At 46.0% G+C, this 21,031-nt stretch overlaps 1 protein-coding gene across 3 annotated transcripts in view; it reads right to left on the reverse strand.

The window, feature by feature from the left end:
• Positions 1-210: 210 nt before the first annotated feature.
• Positions 211-21,031, reverse strand: part of LOC120783806 (nuclear receptor ROR-alpha A-like) — an 87,540-nt gene continuing 66,719 nt past the window's right edge. For 2 of the 3 annotated variants that reach the window (XM_040117092.1, XM_040117267.1), the window contains 10 exons: positions 12,472-12,557; positions 11,384-11,525; positions 10,123-10,400; positions 9,826-10,018; positions 7,973-8,094; positions 7,757-7,889; positions 6,872-6,979; positions 5,867-5,977; positions 5,592-5,704; positions 211-5,178 (listed from right to left, as the gene is read on the reverse strand). In XM_040117092.1, the coding sequence (XP_039973026.1) occupies positions 5,014-5,178; positions 5,592-5,704; positions 5,867-5,977; positions 6,872-6,979; positions 7,757-7,889; positions 7,973-8,094; positions 9,826-10,018; positions 10,123-10,400; positions 11,384-11,525; positions 12,472-12,557 (1,451 nt within the window). In that variant the 3' untranslated portion in view covers positions 211-5,013. Of the gene's footprint in view, positions 5,179-5,591; positions 5,705-5,866; positions 5,978-6,871; positions 6,980-7,756; positions 7,890-7,972; positions 8,095-9,825; positions 10,019-10,122; positions 10,401-11,383; positions 11,526-12,471; positions 12,558-17,783; positions 17,865-21,031 lie in introns of all 3 variants that reach the window. The other variant, XM_040117181.1, reaches the window with a different exon arrangement.

The following is a 21,031-nucleotide window of genomic DNA, read 5'->3' on the forward strand; positions in this document are numbered from 1 at the left end:
TTGAAAAAAATTCGAAGGCTATTTCGGTTTAAAGCAACGGCCCACCTAAAACCCTGCTGTGTGAAGGCTCGAACCTTCGCAGACTCTGTGCTCAAACTCGCGGCACGAGCAGTCAGACGAGCTAGGGGTTATTTGATTTATGATGTTTTTGTAGCTAAAGCAGAAGTGCATTGACTCTGAAAGACGCCAAAACAAACTGATGCATTCCTCTCTCTGTTTTATTTTCAATACATTTCAGATACAGCAGCACTGCTTCGTATCAAAACAAAAGAAGTCGTGTTTGACCAGTTCAAACAAAGAAACTTACAGGCCCGAGCCTGACACACTGATGCAGGTGCAGGCTGAGCAATGCAGTAACATCCTGGACTATGATATTTCATAATCATAATTACATTTGATAATTTAAAGGAAAATTCTGTCTTTCTTACGACTCAGGACAAGAAACCAGGTCGGAAAAGCATTTTACCTAAATTATGCACAAAGGTCAGATAAATCAACTAGCTTGCCATTGTTAGCCTAGTTAGCTTAGTTTGATGAACTAAAAACAATAAAATTCCGTCAAAAAAAAAATCAACAGGACGGCCTGGTCTAACACATCCCAGTATTAGCTTTATGATATCAAATTGTACGTGCTGATTATCTTATGCCCATTTAAATATAATGCACTGATTGACCGTAAACCAGGAAATCAGAGCTAAACATGTACTGTCTGAAAATGCTGTTACTATCAGGATGCTGAAAGACTGAATTTTCCTTTAATTGGTAACCCTGTGAAAAAACATACAATGTGGCATAGTTGGTAAAATCCAGACCCTGCTAACGTTAAAAGTTCAACTATCACCACACGCATATTAAAAACACAAAAAAGGCTGCTCCCTGCAACTAAACTAACTCTAAAAGAGAGCAGTGCATATCAAACCAGATATTACACATCATGATGCGTATCAGTCAACAGATAAAAAGTCTGACGCTCAGTAGCCATTTATAGCAGTATTTTCCTGTGGCCTGTACAGACTCTTTAACTAAGTTACTTACAGAATGGGGGCCAAACCGATAAGGAGGCATGGAGGGAGGAAAGTATGTCGTCAGCGTACGTGATCACGTGACAGGTCGACACAAAGTAGTAAGCCAATAACACGCGGGACTCGGAAGAAAACCCCCAAATGAAATCTTATAAATTAGAGTCTGCGTTGCCATGCCACATGTTTCAAACTATACACGGTAAAGATTAAATACAACATTTACATTATTGCTTGACATTCAGTTATGGCTAAAGTTAAATTCATCGTGTGCCAGAAATACAGGATTTTATTGGACTTTTGACATCGAGACACATGGTGAAATGGAGCAGGTGGTAAAACATAACAGTAATGATGTTATTGATTATTTTATTCCAAACTGATTTGCTGTTTAAATCCTGATGTTTGAAGGTGAGACGTACTTGCTGATTCTGGAAGGTATAATGAACTGTGACAAGATGCAATGAGTCATTAAAAATACCCCTTGTACAATGAATACTTGCTACTACAGAGGAATATATTAATCGTTAGGTTGACTATAACGTGGGTAATGTACTATGGTTGTTAAAGAGGTGCTCCACTGATTTTTACGTGTCAAAGTCAAATCACCAGTTGTGTGTGTGAAAAAAGTTGTTTGATGTTTTCTGTGGCTCTGGAGAAAATTGGACAAGTTCTAGAAAATAACCCTGATAAGGCTTAAAGACTACAAATGTCTGTGGTCTATATGTAACAGCAGATGACACAGATGAGTGTAGAGCTTGAAAAACGTGGTAGTATACCAGGCAGAGGAGGGCTAACAAATGCTATCAAATTGGATGGTTTGACGTGTTCCAGGATCCAGTGCTTTTAGAATGTGACCCATGGGGATTCAGGGATCACGGGATCTTTTGGCGGTGGTCAGAGGTGTGCTCTGTTACAGCCACACCAAACAGTGATGGCTCGGGGGTCCTGGAGAACACATGTGCATCACTGCTACAAGGTGGGAAGTTAAACACCACTGGAGGTCAGCAAAGACAAGATTTTCAGAGGGTGGCCAAAAAAAAAAAAAAGAAAAGGTGAACAGGAACGCGGTTGCTGATCAGTATCAGCCCTAAAATGCCTGATTGGTTGGTTCATCTGTCTGCATAGTTGAGTCATCATCAGTAACCTTGGCATAGGAAAAAACCACTTCCAGCTCAAGAGCTCCCATTGGAAAATCTAAGTTAATGAGGAGGGGCGTGGGAAATCCAGCAACCCTAGGACAGTTCTCCCATGAGCTGGGGAATTAAACCAGCAGACATCCAAGAGGTGGACTGAGAGGACTCGGGAGGGAAGCTCCTGCTGCTCTGTTTCTGCTGGATGTGGCATGCTAGCTGTTTGCTAATATGATACCCATAAGAACTTGCTTTAATTCTATATGCTTGGGTCGGGGTCTACTTCCTGCTCTCTTGTGGTCGGAACTGGCTGAATGGAGCTTTAACCCATCTAGCTCCTAACTAAATTGATTCTGTTTGTGGTTTGCTCAGTGGCTGCTGTGAGTGCTTAAATCCCCCTGTGATGTGCCATATAAGGGATTTTTTTTTCTCTTTCCAGTAAATTTCTGGAATTTTCTTGAAAAGTGAGGCAGTGGATGATGGATAAACCTTGGCTCCTCCCAGCAGTCTGAAGTCCAAGCACTTAAAATGGTTGAAAGTTTACCACAGATAACAAAAATGTTCACACACTCATGAACACACATCAGACACACACACACACGCACGCGCAGGCAGTAGATAGTAGATAGACAGGTATTAGTGCAACAGCTATTAATATTTCATCACTTCATTTTACTTCACGCTGCATAGTTTCTTTTTTTGTGAAGCACTGTCTGTATTGCTCCTATTAACTTTCGTTGCTTTCATGAAGCTGGATGGATGTTGAATTAATCTGTGTTACTCTTTCAGTAAAATGTAAACATGGTTTTTCTCACATTGGTCTCATCCATAAATTTAAACCCCGAGCTGCAGACAAACTGACAGGGGAAATAAGGAAACCTGCTCTTTCAACTCACAACCAGCAGGTGGTGCCACAGGCTAACTGCTGGGTGTGAATGAATTAGCCGCTGTCTGCAGGTGTCGATGCAGATGTTACAGTCAGAGGAGGAAGAGGCTGCCGAGAGGACGAAAGGCAGGAGGAGGATGAATGAAATCATCAGCACAACAAAACCAACCAGAACTCAGGGATGGCGACTGTCCACTGTCAAGTTACGTCTGTGGTGAGTCTGGACAAGTCTGCTCCAAAATGCTCTACTGTTTATCTATTCACGTTCAAGAGTAATCACGGAGTCATGTTCACCGTAAATGTATAACTTTTAAGAAGTGCGTTTAATGTTCCTGAATTCACACGACTCTAAATCCTACAGTACCCATGAGCCTCAGTGGTCGGTGCTGTGGAGAAGCAGAAGTTTCCGAATGGTTTTATCGAGCAGTAAGGTCTCAGCCTCCTTTGGATCAGTCGGCTGTAGCCGTTGAGCTTGACCTGGTTCCATTTGTGCATATTGGCTTTCTACGTTTTTGTTGATGAGGTCAAAAGTGTTTTAGGATCAGTTCGTCTTTGTTTGTGCTCTTGTGTTTCCTGATTTTCAACATTTACTTTAAAACCACAGAGAAAAGGATCTTTCTTCCGTTAAATTAACACATTCTCAAGAAAAGAAGTAATGTCGTCGAGAAGTCACCAAATAAGACTTGAGTCACCGACCACCTACATGGGGCCAATTTTCAAGTCTGGTCAAACATCTTCTGCTAGTTAATGATCGAGTGTAACAACAAGAGATGTGAATGTGAGTGTTTGGTGAGATTCATCTCTGTGGACACTTGACCTCTGAACCACGGGCATTAACCTGAGCGATGCATCAGCAGATATCCAGAGAAGTTAGAGGAGAGGAGACTGAATTTCGGCTCGCACAGACCAACTGACCCCATTTAAACTCCCTCTAGAAAAAACACGTGGCTGCTAAAATCCGCCAGTGGACAGAAACTTCCAGCATCAAAAGAAAGGACATTCTGGTTGTGACCCCCCCTACAAGACACTGAAGCTAGAAACTTTAAAAATAAAATGGCAGCAGACCCACATTAGTTAAGACGCAGCTCTGAAGCTCCCAGTTACAGGACTGTCCTTTTCAGAATCTTCTTATTACACCAGATGCTAGAAACGCAGGTTGACTTTCATTTGGTGGCTTCTCGGAAATTTCATTAACCTCTTAAACTCGGTGACTGTAAACAGCGTAAACCCATGTTATTTGGCCAAGCATTATTCAAACACACAGAACTTTATTTTAAATTCTAGTGGACATCCCAAAGTTTGTAAAGATAGGCTATTTCGGCTGGATAGCACCAGCTTGCATGTTCCCAGTTATATGGATGGAATACGAGACAACGGGCCCCTGGGATCCAGCACGCAAAAGCGGTCATTTTATTTTTCTGTAGTTGTCATTTTGAGTGTCTTTGTGGTCCATGACCCCAAGGGCCCTCGGGCCTGTGTCCAGTAGGCCCGTCCAAGGCCAGCTAGCTCCCTAGCCACCGTAGCTAAAGCTTTTTCTGGAGGACATGTGAATGAATTTTGCGGCGTCGATCATTTGCTCAGAAGTGAAGTGACAGTAAGAAGAAGAGGTGGTCAGTGAAGGGAAAACAAACCAGGTTTCAGTGTGAATACTGAAAGTGCATTTTAATGTCAGAGCTGAATCTGACCCAGACCCAGGGTCTTTGATACAAGATGTGTGTCAGTGGAGGGAGACCACCTGACTCCTCACTGCATCCGAACCCAGGGCCATGAGAAGAGGCGGTGAAGAAAGACAAACCGAGGAGAAGAGGAGTTTCACATCTCTCCGTTTTCTGAAGCCTCAGTTGTCCGGGAAAAGTGCAGCAGCCAAGTTGCATACAGTTTCTGTCCCGTCCCCCGTGGTCGCTCAAACCGGACTTGGTCCGTCTGAATCCAGCAGCTCGGTGCTGGTCGGCTCCGTGGAGCACGTGGCCGCCGTTTACTCGTGGGTCTGCAGCGTCAGTTCGAGGTCGGCACCAAACAGCTCCTTGTAAAGAGGAGGGAAGTGTGTCTGAACGATGTCGGGGTAAACGGCTCTGAACGCTGACAGTTTCTCTGTGTGTCGACTGCACAGTGAACGCAACGCTGAAACCTTACATCTGAGCTGAGGAGACGAGGAGGAGGAGACAAGGAGAGGAAGTGAGTTAAAGTCAAAAAGATGAATCTATCTATTAAATGAATCTTTAGAATTTGTAGTTCACAGCTTCTCCACAAAAGGGCAGTGTGAGGCCATTTTCCATTTGGCCCACAGCTTTTTCTTTAACAACTAAGTTCTATGCACAGTATATGGCTGAGGTCTGGTGTGAACAGGTGGACGTCGGTCAGTGTTTAGGACCAATTGATATCAATTCATTGTGTCTAGACACTGAGATGTGAACAGTTTTTATGAGGTCAACCTGAACCTCGAGTCTAATGTGATCAACCCACCGCAGTGAGTACTGCTTAAACCCACCTGATGAGTCCTGAGAAATCTATCTGTGTGTGTGTGTGTGTGTGTGTGTGTTTTCTGGTGTGTACCTTGCTCAGCACTCCATGCTCTCTCTGGTTCTTCTGCAGGACGTGTTGCAGAGCCAGCTGAGTCTTCTGCTGCAGCTTCTCCACCTGCAGCTTCTCCTGCAGCCACGACCGGTCTGCGCACACACAAACACGCACACACACACACACGCACACACACACACACACACACACACACACGTTTATTCAGCTATTACGTGGTGGCAGATCACGATGGAGGACACACTGGGACAAATGGACTGAAGTATACGTGAGTAAACCCGAGCGAAGAGACGTACCTGCAGAGAGCAGAACGAATGCTGAGAAGAGAGCGAGCTCGTCCTCCGTCAGGTGCAGTGAACACATGCTCTTAGCAAAGTCAAACACTGACGAGATCAAATCATCACAACCTGGAAACACACACACACACACAAAATGGGGTAACCACAGAAACACATTGAATAATACTCCGAGATGGGAGGATGTGACATCTTGGTTTGTTAGAGCTCCAGAAAGAAAAAAAGAAAAGAAATTGAACTTTTAACCTTTCTAATGTGACTGAGAAGAAGCTCGAAAACAGGCCCGGCAGAGGAGCTGCTTCAAAAGTCGCATATTCAGGGATAGAGAGCGGCTGTTTTGTCTCAACGTAACATGTTGGCAACGACTACTGAGGAAATGAAACAGCTTTGGACACAATACAATGGGTTTTTGTTTTTTTTGGAAGTAGTGAGTTAGTTTGCTGCTGAGACGAGAATAAATTCAGTCACAACTGATCAAAATCGAAATACAATCCAAATATGGAAAGACAAGCATTTTTAACTGGTTTAATCAGTGTGAGTGGAAATTACAACACATTGATCTTAATTATAAAATTCAGTCACGGTGTAAAAATATGATTCACGAGTTTCAGAAAAGGGAGGAAACATCTGTAGGAGCACTGGGTCGAGCTGCGCTGATGGGAACGATCAGACTTCCAGTATGGACCTCTGACCTCCAGAACCGGGCTGGGGGGGGGTAGATAGCCATTGTTCAATCCACTTTGACTAACACGCTGTGATGCGCTTCTTTTCAGTCTGCACAGTACAACATGAAAGATATTTGCGTTCATGCTCAGTGTATACGCTGGTGCTCCGAATGCCAGGAGCATATTCTGGAGGCCCAACCTCAAAATCTCCCCTTAACCCTGGGCTCAGTTTATCAGTCCCTTCACTCGGTGCAGTGGTCTGTACGCATGAAGCATTCAAATCAAGAAGGAAGAGGAGATGTTAGAAAAGTACCGTGGGCCAGAGAGGCCGTCCACTCACCCAGTCCCTTGAAGACGTCAGGACCTGCAAATTTCCCGTCGAAGTAAACGCTGTTGCTCTGCGAGTCAAACACCCGACACATTCGGACGAAGACGACCTCCAGAGAACCTGGCAGAGAAACACGGAGGCGCCGATCATCAATGTCGGAATCGGTTCAAATCAACCTAATGATTCTTTAATGACTCCCTGCTCACTATCTTATTAATTGGACCAATCAGTCATCACTAATTAAAGCGCATCTGCTTTTCAGACGAGATGGTTTTCATGTCTGAAGTGAGAGATTTTATCCTATGAACTTTGACGTGTCAGAAAAAATTTCTGATGACATTTCGTAATCAAAGAGAAAACTGTGAAAATGAAAAAGCTTGTAAATACGTACGTGGAAACAAATGTAAGAAAATAAGTGGCCTGTGACAGTTCTGATCCTGTAGCTTCCTCTGAAACCCTTTTACTGCTTCTGTTTTATACCGTTCTCCACTGGAAAAACAAACACTGCAATGCTAAAACTCCTTGTGACAAAGTGTGAAGTAGATGCTGTGAAAAGGGAAACGCAGCGACGGCTTTTTCACGCGCGTCATCGCTAGTGAACTCGCATCAGCGACTCGGGATACCGCGCTGTCCTGTCGCTCAGCGTCCGAGCACGTCCACGCGGTCTGCTTTGAGCACCAGAGCCGGTTCTCGGTCACGTGGCCGGGGTGTGTGTCGCGTGCTTTGTTTTAGGACAGCTAGCTAGCAATGTGGCTAGTCACAATGACACACAGAGTTCAGGCTGAATCAAAATGATGTCAAAGATTTCTGACGGCTGCTGATTAGAAAAAAAACCCTTTTCCAGCGGTAACTAAATGACTGTTCAGTGCGTCTAATGCACGTGCCGGCTGCTCTCACCGGCTTTCAGCAGCACGATCTGGTCGTTCTGGCAGAGGTCCATGAAGCCGTCGATGCGTTTGGCGAACTCCACCACATACTGGATGGCCTCGGTGATCTTTACGGCACAGAGCTGCCACATGGCCTCCCGCGGCTGCACAGGGGGAGATATTACAACCGCGCGCAACGAAAAACACGTTTGATAGAAAATCCCGGTAAATCCCGCAGTAAACGCACCTTGCTCTGGTAGCTCTCCACCTCATCCTGCTGGAAGTTCTGCCTGCTCATCTGCTGCAGCTCCTCCCTCAGGTACTGACACGTCTCCAGGTGAGACTTGGAGATGATCTGGACCAGGTGATCTGAAACAGGAGTTTGATGTAGTTAGAGGTCTGGTTTGGACCTGGTATTTACCAAACCATCGTCACGATCTAATTTCCGGATAGTACTTCCTACAATCAAGTCTGTTTATGACGGTTTCAGTGTGTCGAGGCCCAAAGGAGACATTTAGTCCTTTACTGTATGAAGCTCTGTCGACAAAGTGTTTGTGTTCGCGGCTCAGATAAGGAACTCTTGTTCTGTTCACCTTCTCCGTGCTGCTGCTAATTGTTCCGGCACCAACGATTATGAAATAACACAACAGACCGAAACAACACGGCACCAGGCACAGAAATACAGCCGGCTAATAAAAGTCTGGTTGGGATCAGGGGCCGGGGGTGGGGGTCAGTACGATAAATGCTACTGTCAAAGAAAGGAATCTCCGGGGAGAGTAAAAAGATGATTTCCCCCAACGAGCGCCCTGCCACGTCCCAATTGGCCCTAATTAACAGACAGCTAATTACCACACAGAGATTTTAATGAGCTCTGAAGATGAGTTTCCAACCTCCTGCTATTTTAAACCACCTCTCTCCGTCTCTTTGCCCCACAGTTCTCTCTGTCTTTTGTTTCTCTAACTCTTCTTTGTGCCTTCTTATTCCTCCATCTCTCCTTTGTTCTTCTCCTCCTTTCGCTTCACCTCTTTCAAGATATTTCCTCATCTTCTCTCTTGTTTGTTTTTCCCTCCAGCTCTCTACAACCTTCTGCGGTGCGGTGGATGTTTTGTGTGTTTTGCTTTTTCGGAGCACGGCACATGCAGCCAGGAGTGGGTACAGATTTTTTTTTTATCCATTACGGGAGCTCACGAAGGGAATCAGACCTGTAACCGGGGCCCCGCTCGCCGAGCTGTTGTCCCGGGATTTGGTGAAATAAGAGCAATCTCTGAACAGGCAAATAACGTACCGCTCCGTGTAGGAAACCTGTCTTTTTCCTCCTTAACTGCTCCTCGCGGTTTCTTAGCCTCTGTCAGACGTGCAACGCGTAACGTCGCTGTCAAAGTGATGGCTCATTGTCATCCAGACGTACAGTAGGTACGTCTTCACGAGTCAAAAGTTAAAATGTTAGGATGGCAAAGAAGAGAAGAGTGTGTTCTGGTCTCTCTCAGGCTGCAAGATCCTTTTACCACTGAGGTCTTAACTACTGTTAGGAAATCCAATACATTTGTATCAGTTTCATCATTTGATGTTATCACAGAGCGAATTGTCCTGAACGACTCACAAGCTGCAGGTCAACCTTTTGATATTCTATCCACGCAGTCGGCATGAATGAATATTATGAATATAGTTCAGTCCTTACTATCATCCTGTTTTTTTAGATTTACATATCATTTGGTAGTTTAATTAATTCCAGTGTGTCATATTTAAGATCGTTATATGTTTTTAATGGATTCATTTGTAATTTGTAAAGTAGCTCCAGCTGTCAGATAAGTGTAGTGTAGTAAAAAGTCCAATATTTCCCTCTGAAATGTGTTGGAGTGGAGGTTTGAAGTAGCAGAAAATGGAAATATAATCTAATAAAGTACAAGTAGCTCAAATTTCCTTGGGGCTCAGTACTTAGTTACTTTCAGATTCATGTAAAGGGATGCATGTCTGAAAGGGGATTAAGATCTAGTTTTGGTTTCAGTTTGACTCTGAGCATCTGAAAACCATTTCCTGCTTTCCTCCAAATATTTCCATCAGTGCAAAACACATCGCACTCCCCCGATTCCTTCGGCTCACCGAGTTCTGCCAGGGACACGGTGGGCGACGGGTCTCTGTTGCTGAAGGAGCAGTACGGGAAGAAGCCGTTACTTGAGCCGTAGTCGCACAGTGGCTCCGGTTTGATGCCGTTAATGTCCAGTCCGGACTGGTCCGGAGATGGCTGGATGTCCAGGTAGAACGCGCCACCTCCTCCTTCTCCTCCGGAGTCTGCCTGTGTGTGGAAGAGAAGGGCGATACATATGAACTGTGGCTAATTCAATTCATTTTAGGCCATGTTTTTTTCTCAGACGCCTCCAAAAGGTAAAAACCACCAACCTTGGATGACACTGATCCTCCTTCGGGGGAGTTCTGCTCCATGTAGCCCCCCAGTTCATCAGGGAGCTCCGTGAGGCCGGTGGAGGAGAGGCCATAGTGGGGGGATAGTGGCTCAGCCTCTGCCAGGCTCGGGCTGCCGAGGCCGGGGTGGGACAGGAGGAGGGGACCCTGCTGCTGCTGCTGCTGCTGCTGCTGCTGCTGCTGCTGGAGACGGTGCTTCTGAACCTCAGCGTACAAACTGTCCCGCTGCTTCTTGGACATGCGACCGAACTTTACCGCTGTGTTTGAGGGAGAGGACAGCGGGAGTTCGGAAGTTAGGAATTTGGGCAGAGCCAGGCAGCTGTTTCCCTCGGCTTCCAGCTCCGAACTTAACGGATCACTCTGGTCTGGTCTGGTCTGGTCTGTGTTTTTCTTCTTGTCATCAAATCCCCCGTACAGACTCAAAGCAACACTGAATGTCTCCTGCTAACGAGTGTTGGCTGATTTCTCTCACTCGTCTGAGCCAAAGAGCTCGACTGTTTCCAGAAACGAATAAAACACACTGTTGCGCTGGCTGACGTGTTGCTTCATCACCATGAACACACACACTGTAGTTTATTTGGTCTCAGTCCCACACACACACACACACACACACACCGTCCTGCTTCAGTAGGAACCAATAAGGCTCAGAGCTGAGAGCCACAGACCGAGGAGGGAAAGTGCTGAGGGACCGACTAACACACTGTTGGTTTGAGTCTGAACATGAGATTATAGACAACAAGAACCAATAAATTATAGATTAACACCAGATGTGTCCTTTAAGTAAATCATTGGTTTTGTAAAAGCGTAATTTTCCGGTTCAGAAAACTGCAGCGACTCAAAAGAGGCCAGTATCTTATCTGACCTGACCTGACAGCAGCTCGAGCGAAAGCTGTGAAAAATATACACTGCGACTGCGCTTGTCCCTCTGTGATGTCGCCAACCGTCCCGTTCAAGTGTTGGATTCAAAAAAGTTCCGTTCTGACGGAAAAGCAGAAACTGGGTGCGTGAAGTGAAGGTCACAGTCCAGCAACGCTTGACACAACGTGTCCCTGCAGACGGGATACAGAGCCAGAGACTGAGCCCGCTGGCCATTCATAGCTGCTGTGGCACGCAGCCTCGCACTTCTACGCCGCCGACGGTGCGTACGCTTTGTTTGCGCGTCTGCCGAGCACCAGATGTGTGTATTTCTTGTTTACGGGTTCGTAATGCGTGTGTGTGTGTGTGTGTGCATCTGTCTCACCATCTCGGGACATGCCCACAGCCAGACATTTCTGCAGACGGCAGTGCTGGCAGCGGTTTCGGCTCGTTCGGTCGATCAGACAGTTTTTCTGGCGAGGACAGGAGTAGGCGGCGTTACTCTGCTGACTCCGTCTGAAGAAACCCTGAGGCGGGAGGGAACAGTGACGTTTGAGCAGAGCTTTCATCTCTACAGTCCACGGTCACGTCTTCACTCATCTTTCCAGCACGTTTAAAACACATTCGTTTCCTTTGATTCCCTACCCAGAATCCCATCAGCCTCTCTCCCTCCCTCTCTCTCTCCCTGTCTCCTGTTTGAGATAATCTCCATCAGCTTCTCGTTGGCTGTGAAATGAGCCTCCAGCTGCCGACAGCTGGAGGCAGCTGCTGCTGCTGCACCAGCTTGTTTGGGAACTGTTCTAACAGCAGAAGGTTTCCTGAGCCAAACGACTGCGACTGTGACTGACGGTCCAGGCCGAACGTCAAACGTTTCCCCTGCTCCTGTTAACGAGACTCAGAGGGAAAGAAAAGGAAGCTGCCCGAAGCAGGGTGGAGATCAGGTCTGGGGCGATAAGGAGAAAATTCTATCCTGGTGTTTGTGTAAACTCTGGAACCATTAAAGCTGACGACACACGGTGAAACCCGTCGCCAGAGAGGAATGGCGATCTTGGCCCGTTCTACCAAACCTGGATTACGTTCAGTGAAAACGATTCTTGCTCTCTACAATATCTGTGCATGACAGTTACGGTTACGGCTGCGGTCATTGGTGTAAAGTACAGCAGCTAAGTGCTCGATGTGCTGTACTTCGATGCAACCTTGAGGTGTTTTGCTCCAGTTTGTCCAGGGTGTACGCTTCTACTCCGTTACATTTATTTGACAGCTGTAGTCACTACTGACTTTTTCAGATTGAAATTTTACATAAGAAGCACGAAAACTGTCCGTGAGAGTCGCATGGTTTCATTTAAATAAGTGTCCGAGGCCCAGAGAGCTCAGTAAAAGAAATATAAATCACTGCGTTTATGGCACATCACGCCCGTCTCCATGACAACGCAAAAGAAAGAGAGAACACGTAGAGGAGAGGGCGGGGCTTACCTTACAGCCCTCGCAGGTGATCACGCCGTAGTGGATCCCCGATGATTTGTCTCCACAGATCTTACAGGGAATGATTTCAATCTGAGCTGCAGGGAGAAAATAACAAAGGCTGTCAGAGACACACACACACACACACATCAAAACATCTGTCAGCAGCTGCATCGGGAACCATCAGGTGGGTCTAATTGATTGGGGGACAACCTTCATGATCTCTGTCAGCTGAGCTGGAGGATAAATCCCATTATGGACAAAACCGCCCACAGAGGCTTCATTCAACAGCTGAACCGAAAACAAACACTGTTCACATCACACATGATCAACGCAGGACACAAACGAGACTCAAAGGTCGGAGGTGGCGGGTAAACTGTTGCCCGCGCCGCACACATTTACACGCGAGGGCAGCAAAGGATTCGCACTGAGGGCGACATTTTACAGGTGGGAAAATAAAGCTGTCAGAGACACAGAGCTCAGAAACCTTCTTTGGAAATGGAATTTGAATCTACGAACAACGACGATATGTTAAACGTATCGCAGCATATAACGAGATCTGAACTATAGTGAACATTACCCGAACTTCTGCTGCTATCTGATGACGTATCATGTGATTCTTAACTGAGCGGCAGGCTTGCTGCCTCTGCAGCCCATTCCCGTGGCCAGATGAAATCCTCTGTCAAACTTCTATTTTTCTGTCCTGAGCGACACTTCCTGACACTCTTTGGCCGGCGTATGCGTCTGCTGGTGGAATTCTACTCGTGACAGCTTCGTGAGGATGCACGGTCGCCTGCCGTGAACCGGTGAGTGACCTGTGTCTTTAAAAGATCGGTTCAGCACCAGTCAAACTGCAGGATCTCATGTTACAGTGTGTCGACAGTTGATCGGCGGCTCAGACGGAGCCTGAAAACTCACCCACTGACTGCGTGTGTGTGTATTTATACACTCGGTTTGAAACAGAGTGACAGCTCGGCTCTGAGCTGCTATATTTAGCAAAGGGAAGTTATGTAAGTGTGCAGCCACATTAGCACAAACACACACACAGCTTGTTACTACACATGAACACGAACACACACAGACATGAAAAACAAGGTGCAGAGGAGCTGGTTGTCTGTACAGAAAGACTCTTCTCTCTCTCCTCTTTCCTTTACGACTCAACCTTTTGAGTTAGACATTTGCTCCCGGATCCGATTTATTTTGTTCATAACAAACATCCTGAGGTCGGGTTTGAGGATTCTGCCCCTTCAGCTCATGGGAAATCAAACCGATATACTAAGTTAACACACGTGTTTGTATCAAAAATCAAAAACTATTAAAAAAAAGTCACAAAGCTTTAGTGTTAGTTAAACACCGTGTGTATAAACAAAAGATCGTGACAAACACGTCAGAGTGTCTGTAAATCACTTATTAAACGATTATATCCAGACAATCAAGACCTCATCGTGCGCAGTACGTAGTCACCCACCGCTCAAAACTTTCAATGCACCGCGTCACCGCGTGCTGATTGCATTATGTAACACACACACACACACACACCATGTGTGTTTCTACGTTTCTCCTCCGTAAACCTCCAGCTTCAACCGCTCAGTGTGGGGACGGAAGCCGTGAGAGCGCAGACAGACAGAAGGGAAAGCTGAAACGCTCTCTTTTCAGAATTCAACCACTTACTCGGGTGTTACTGGCAGCTCCCTGCACACACCACACCACAGCTGTGCTCACTAAAATGACAAGTGCACAGGATGCCCCCAAACCATCTGACTGTGGCCATCGGAGTCAACACGTGGGGGTTTGCAAGAGAACCGGCCTCAGTTTGGTGACAACAAGCCTTTCTTCTGTGACCACTGAACCCTGCGAGTTGTCTATGATTCACATGGCGCTGAGGCGAAGGGACGTCTCTTTAGTTGGATGGAGTCCGTCTCACAGCAGGTACAAAGAGTTGCTCAATATGAAATGGAAATAAATCGCTGTAGCTCAGAATATAAAACACAAAACTCCGGGCTACAGATGCGGTGCCCAGGTGAACCGGCACAGTCCACCAGACACCTGAGTGTCAGACAGTCCCTGTGGTCTTCAGCCAGAACGGTGTTTCGTTCACTTCATCAATTTGACATGAGCCTTCTCTTGGCCGGGGAGGATGAGCTGCTCGGACCACGTGGGATGTGACTGATGGATGTGAATAAGACGGATCCCGATGCGTCGCTTTGCGACCGCCTTTTTCCTCAGGCTTATTAAGCTTAGCGTTAGATTCTGTAACAATGCCATCATTTCCTCGGCCCGGAACCAGGCGATACGCTCCCGTAAGACGGCTCTTAAATCTGTGAGTCTTTTTAACTACAAGTTCAACACAGCTTCAGCGGGACGGGACGATTTACAGTTCGGGACCGCGGCGTTCTTGCTGAAATCACCAGCTGGGCTCCGGTGACTACACTTCATCACAGCTGTGCACCTGCCCCGTGACAAAATAATCAAAGGCCCACAAACAGATGTTCTTGGAAGCAAAAAATAAATAAAGGGCTTCTTCTGAGCTTTCGACTGCTCTGACTGTGAGATGTAGTCAACCTGTTTTCGTCATCCATGCATATTTGCAATAAAAAGGAATTTTAATATCCATGCCTGTGTTGTGTCCAGTTTTACAAGGTAAATCTATTTTAAGTGTGGTGAGATCCGTAGCCTACATATAAGGAGCATCTCCCTGGACAGTCTCATAACAAAAACACTACAACTTTGGAAGACATCCACTCCACGCGTCGACCTCAGACTGCTGAAGCTTCATATGAGCTTCAGAGGACCGTGGATTTGGTCCCCCACCACCTCCACTGGAAGCGTGTCGGGAAGGGATCATTTAACGGCCAGTTCCGCTCACAGCTTTTTCTTCATATGGGCACCTGACTATGGTTTTAAGATGGACCTGAAAGAAGGTGAACCTGTCCTTTAATGCTGGCGACTCCAACACCTTTACCTGGATCGCCCTTGCCAACCCGATGTGTGTCACGTCCGGAGACTTGGAATTGACTGGAGCTTTTCTGGCAGCTCTGACCCAAACACTCATAAACACGGATGCGTCACGTCAGCCAGAGTCCACCGCTTGAGATACTGAAAGCCAGATTTTATAGATACAGGATGGTGCTATATTGTCAAAGCACAGCATTTCTAACCCTCACATGAGCAACTCTGATGATGTGAACGTTCACAGGGATCTCCTCATTCTCCGCCATTTGCCCCGAGCGATGTGAACAGAACGTGCCCCAGAACTCCAGCGCAGCTGCAACGTCCTGCCTCCTCAGCAGAGCAGCAGCTGGTGTAGGAGGAGAGGAGGTTGCGGTATAGGCCGTTAACCACTCCGCAAACCGGCAGCTTCAACACTCGGACAATTGATGCATGTTTAGAATTCAAACTGCTTCCTCGTTTTTTGCAATGATCTCACATGTTGGTGCCTACGCGTCGGGGTAATAACGGTCAAACGTGTCAGTGGATACACACAGAAACTACAAACAAATGATCATTTAGAGGCTTAGATTTGACAGGTACACACACACACACACACACACACACACACCAGTGAACCCATAAACAAGTGAGAAACCTCACACAAACACCTAACAAGAAAAAAGCCTCCCACATACACACCACACGCTGCAAACACACTAGTGAAACCACACACACACACACACACACTGAGGCGTCTGTACTGCAGTTTCCTCTCAGTAATTAGCTCTGAGTGGTAATCCCGTCTGAATTCTGCATTTCAACATCAAAGGGGACGTTCAACAAAGCCACCGCCTGAAATTAGAGCTGCAGTTATTTATACATCGAGCTGCAAACACAAACATCTGCCTGCTTTTTTCTGTCCACCAGGCTCCGCCGTGAAAAAAGAGAGAGGAAAAAAGGAGAGTGTGTGAAGGAAGAGGAAGGATGTGGAATGTTTTGTGGAGTTTTTTGACCTGGTTTTTCTCGACTTCTTTTTTTTTTCTTCTGACATTTCGACACACTTCTTCTCTTTCTTGCCGAGAGTCAGTTGCGACGGGGTGTGAGAGTGGTGAAAAGGAGTTTGACCTGGTGTCGACTTGGTTTCAAGTTTGACATTCTGACATTTCGACACACTTCTTCTCTTTCTTGCCGAGAGTCAGTTGTTCGGGAGTTTAGCCAGCACCGGGTTAGCTTAGCTCAGCTTAGCTTAGCTCAGCGTAAAAAGACAGGAAACAGGCAGAAAGAGCTAGCCAGGGAGGTCACTGCCACAAACTGTCATTTAAACACCAACAGATATACAGTGTTAGCTACTGGCTCCTAACGACCTCTACCGCAGCTTCGGCGTCGACTGAAAACGACGACGGGGGGACGGATGAATCGGTCACGGCCGGGGGTTGGAAGCCGAATCTAAATGGCTGCAATATGGTTACAATGGTTGGTATTTAGAAAAACTCACCATTTTAATACAAACATAATGTTGGATTTCAGGACTTTTTCCTCACACTTGATTTTTTTGGGGGGGGGGTACTACATGGTTTTTCCCATATGATCTGATTAGGAACAATCAAGGGGTCGCAAGACAAAACGTTTGGGAGCCACTGTTGTAGAAGAAGCTCTTTGGTTGCAGGAGCATGTCATTTATTGTTGACAACGGGTTGCAGCTAAGTATCATTTTGATTCACTGATTAATCGTTTCATCTATAAAACATCTGACAACGGTAAAATATGTCTATTGCTAGATTCTATTAAATGCCTTGAGAAAAGCAGCAAATTCTCACTAGATGCCTGAGAACCAGGAACCATCAGAATGTGGGACATTTTTGCTTAAAAAAGGATTTTATCAAACGATTTTATCGATATCAAAAATTTCTTTCAATCGACTGACTGATTTATTGACCAATCGCTGCAGATCTAAACATTATATTTCTGTCACACCCTCAAAATATATTCCATGCTTCAATTACAAGTATGCATCTGGCAGAATGGGACAAGATGTGTAAAGATGAATGATGCCCCACAAAACAACTGAGGTATGATTCATTTTATTTTCATAAACAAAAATGTTTAAGACGCTTACACACAAGAAACACCAATCAATGTCCCATTTCTCAGATTAGCTGCTTTTCTGTTTTCTATCAATATAACTGAATCTCTGAGATTTGGACTGTTGGTCAGAAAACAAGGCATTTGCAGACGTCACCTTGTTTTTTGGGAAATGTGATTAGCATTTTTCCCTGACATTTTGCACTTCATAAATTTAGAGGAGAAAAAAAAAAAAAATCAACATATTGAGATACTGCAGTGATAATGATCATTGATTGTGTCCATTTCATCATTCTCCAACTCAGACTGACCTTTGGTTTGATGAGTCAGATGTGACAACATGTTGTCCTCGATATTCCTCCTCTGCTCAGTGAGTCTTTACATCAGTCAACCTGAGAGGAAATAGTTTTAATGACTCATCAGCCGTCAGACTCACGGAAAGCTTTCATGTTGTTCAGCGTCTGCTCGTCTGTCGTCCGTCATCTGTCCGCCGCACGGACATTCGACAAGCGTGTGCAACGGAGCCGCTTCGTTTGGGAATCAGTTCTATCATAGGAGTGCTGGACCCGTGTATGGCGCTACCTCTGAGACTTCTCCCAGCCTCCACTCCCATCAGATAAAACGGGTTTCATTCTCTTTGTCTCGTCTTCTTTTCTTCAGCACGTTTCACTCAAACTGAGAGTTAAATGCGATTGTCTCTCTGTGATTCCCGTCCTGTCTGATCGTGCCCTTGAAAGCATCTTGGGAAACGTCTCCGCTGTCGAACTTTTGGAGTCAAACTCGGCAGGTTGAGAACAGGAGGACTCAATGGAACATTAGACTACGATGTGGAAAATCTGTGCAGTCCCACTATCATGTATGGCCATGGCCTCACTTGGTCTGCTATGACCAGTAGCTCATAGTGGCTATTGTTAGCTAATGTTTGCAGACCTCAGGTAGTTACTGCTGTAACCGACATTACTGAGTTTGCTGACTTTATGAGTCTTCTCTACCATTTTAATAAAAGCAGAACCTAATGTGTGCTGTGAACTCCGCGATCCTTGATAAAAATCCTGGCCGGTGTCTGTTTTACCTTATTCCCTTGTTTAATTGTCAGAATTATCTTCTCTGGACGCATTCCAGGTGCATTTTTTAGTCACTTCCATCTTAATCAGTACGGTTGTTCTCTGCACCAGCTGAGCGACGGCTCTTTATTCTTCAAGCATATTTGCAGGCTTCAAGTCTAATTTTCCCCACTCACGGTGCATCGGTGCCTGATTGCGCTTTAGACCGCGGTCAACTGTTCTACTTTCTCGTACAAACAGAGGACGAAATGCCTTCCTCACGGGCCGGTGTGGGGAGATCCACTCTCTCGCTCAGACGTTGCTAACAGCCTCTGTTCTTTAATCTCCCCGGCCAGCTTCCAGATAATCTCAGGGTGGATGTAATCACGGCAGACATATGGCACCGCACATGGAGCACCCACACACTCATTCAGCCTGTCAGCAGATGAAGCAGCAGCTCGTTCCTCAGCCACAGTTTGTGGAAAAATATCCCCCTTTGCCGCAAACCAGCGTAACGTTAATTCCTGTGGATGTGTACAACCAAACCTTCAACGGGATGCAGGTTACACGGCGTGGCCATCATACTCCCAAACAAGTAGCATACACGCTCCCAGCAGCTATTTTTATTTCTTCTAATGTGTCTCCGGGGCAGTTTTGCTCCACGCAGACTCCACCTGCTTTGTCCAGGTCAGGTTCTGTGACTCCAGCAACCGGCCATGAGGCTGACGAGGAGTAAACCCAAACCTCCTCTTCACAAATATCCCCCTCGGTACCCGTGGGCGACGACACGCTGTAGGGCCGCGTTTTTAACCAGGCCAGCAGCTGTGCTCTGGACGGCGATTCCGGTCCACGGCTTTGGTCCACACATTCACGGTGCCGCTAGGATAAATCCCATTGCATTGACTTTGGTGATCCCCGCTTTTCCTCTAGCACCAGCAACAGGTCACTTTTCAATTATCAATAAAATATTCCAACATCTGCTGAATGGAACAAAATTTGGTATAAATACATTCGTGATTTCCACTCGATGAGTCCTGCTGACTTTAGAGATCCTCCACCTTTTCCTCGAGCGCCACCGTGAGGTTCACATTTGCGGTTTCGAATGAAAGCTATTGCCCGGATTGTGATGAAATGTGGTTCGGTCGTTCATGTTGGTGTGATCACGTTGCTGATCCTCTGACTTTTCACCTAGCGCCATCATCAGGTCGACATTTTAATTTCTCAAAAAGTTTAGTGTGTGGGTTCGCTAATATCTGCTAATTAGCACTGAACACAAACTACAGCTGCGGCTGATGGGAATTTCATTAGTTCAGCAGGTATTTGGTCGAAAACAAACATAAGATTGCGAACATGGTTGACATGATACCTGCCGCCGATTCAAAACGCAGAACACAGATGTCGCCGGGCACAGCTGTTCGCTGTCGGAAACGCCCTTTAATCTTGCAGCCTGATCTGTTGTGCTCGTGTGGTTCAGCCGAATCTGAACCTGCTGATCAACAAACAATAACTGGCACGAGGCAGACTTGAGGCTCCTAATGAAACACCTCAGTGCTGGTTCAGACGTGGTTCAGCTCAGAGAACGTCTCCACGTCGTGTACCTCAGCCCTCGTCTCCACCGCCCTTGTACTGAAGTAGCTGTTTGAAGGTGTGGACGTAGCTGTGAAATCTCCTGGCCTGCACTAACATAAAAACTCAAATCTTGTTCTGCAGTAATTATGCTCTGAGCTCCAGATGAACACTTGAACCGCCAGAGTTTTCCCTGTGGGGGCAGCATATGCTCATGCAAAGATACCACTGTATAATGTGTAACGAGCAGTAAAGCAGCACTAAGCAAAGGCAAAAGAGCTGGAATTTCACGAGAGCCACTGCTGTTTACTCCAAAAATGCTAAAGCTCGGGCAAAACAAGTCCCTGATGGATAAATTATCCAACACAAAAAGATAATAAGGTTTTTCAGAGTTTGGGATCAAAGACGGAGGAGAGAGAAGGGCCGTGAAGACGCCACTGTGCTTCCAAATATGTCAAGGTTTGCTGAGAAAAGACAAAACCACCATCCTCCATCCTCCTCCCTCCTGCTTCATTTCTGAAGTACAGTTCACGTGTGATTTTAGTTTTCTGCTCTTCGGCTGAATTGTCTACGTTTCCCATCCCATAGAGGCTTTTTCAGGTTTTCCAGTTTGCTCTTTTTCCTTTACTTCAGTAGTGTTTGAGAGTTAAGTTTTGAAACAAAAGCTACTTCCAAAAATCAAGAAAAGAGCATGAGTTTAAAACTGGAGCTATGATCAGATAGGGCTTTAGTTTCTGTTTCAGCTCACAGACCAAGGCTGCTGAGGGAGCCTTAGTTTGATGAGAAAAATTCCAGGTTGCACTTGAACACACCACGATCAATTGATTGATTGACAGGGCCAGAGATAATTACTGGATGACAGCCGGTTGTGTTCATTTATACGAGGCAGCAGATAGTTCCTGAAAATGTGTGTCTTGTACCTGTTTATACGGGGCCATAGATAATTCCTG

Source organism: Xiphias gladius, chromosome 1 (genome assembly GCF_016859285.1).
Source record: "Xiphias gladius isolate SHS-SW01 ecotype Sanya breed wild chromosome 1, ASM1685928v1, whole genome shotgun sequence".
Taxonomy (NCBI): Eukaryota; Metazoa; Chordata; class Actinopteri; order Istiophoriformes; family Xiphiidae; genus Xiphias; species Xiphias gladius.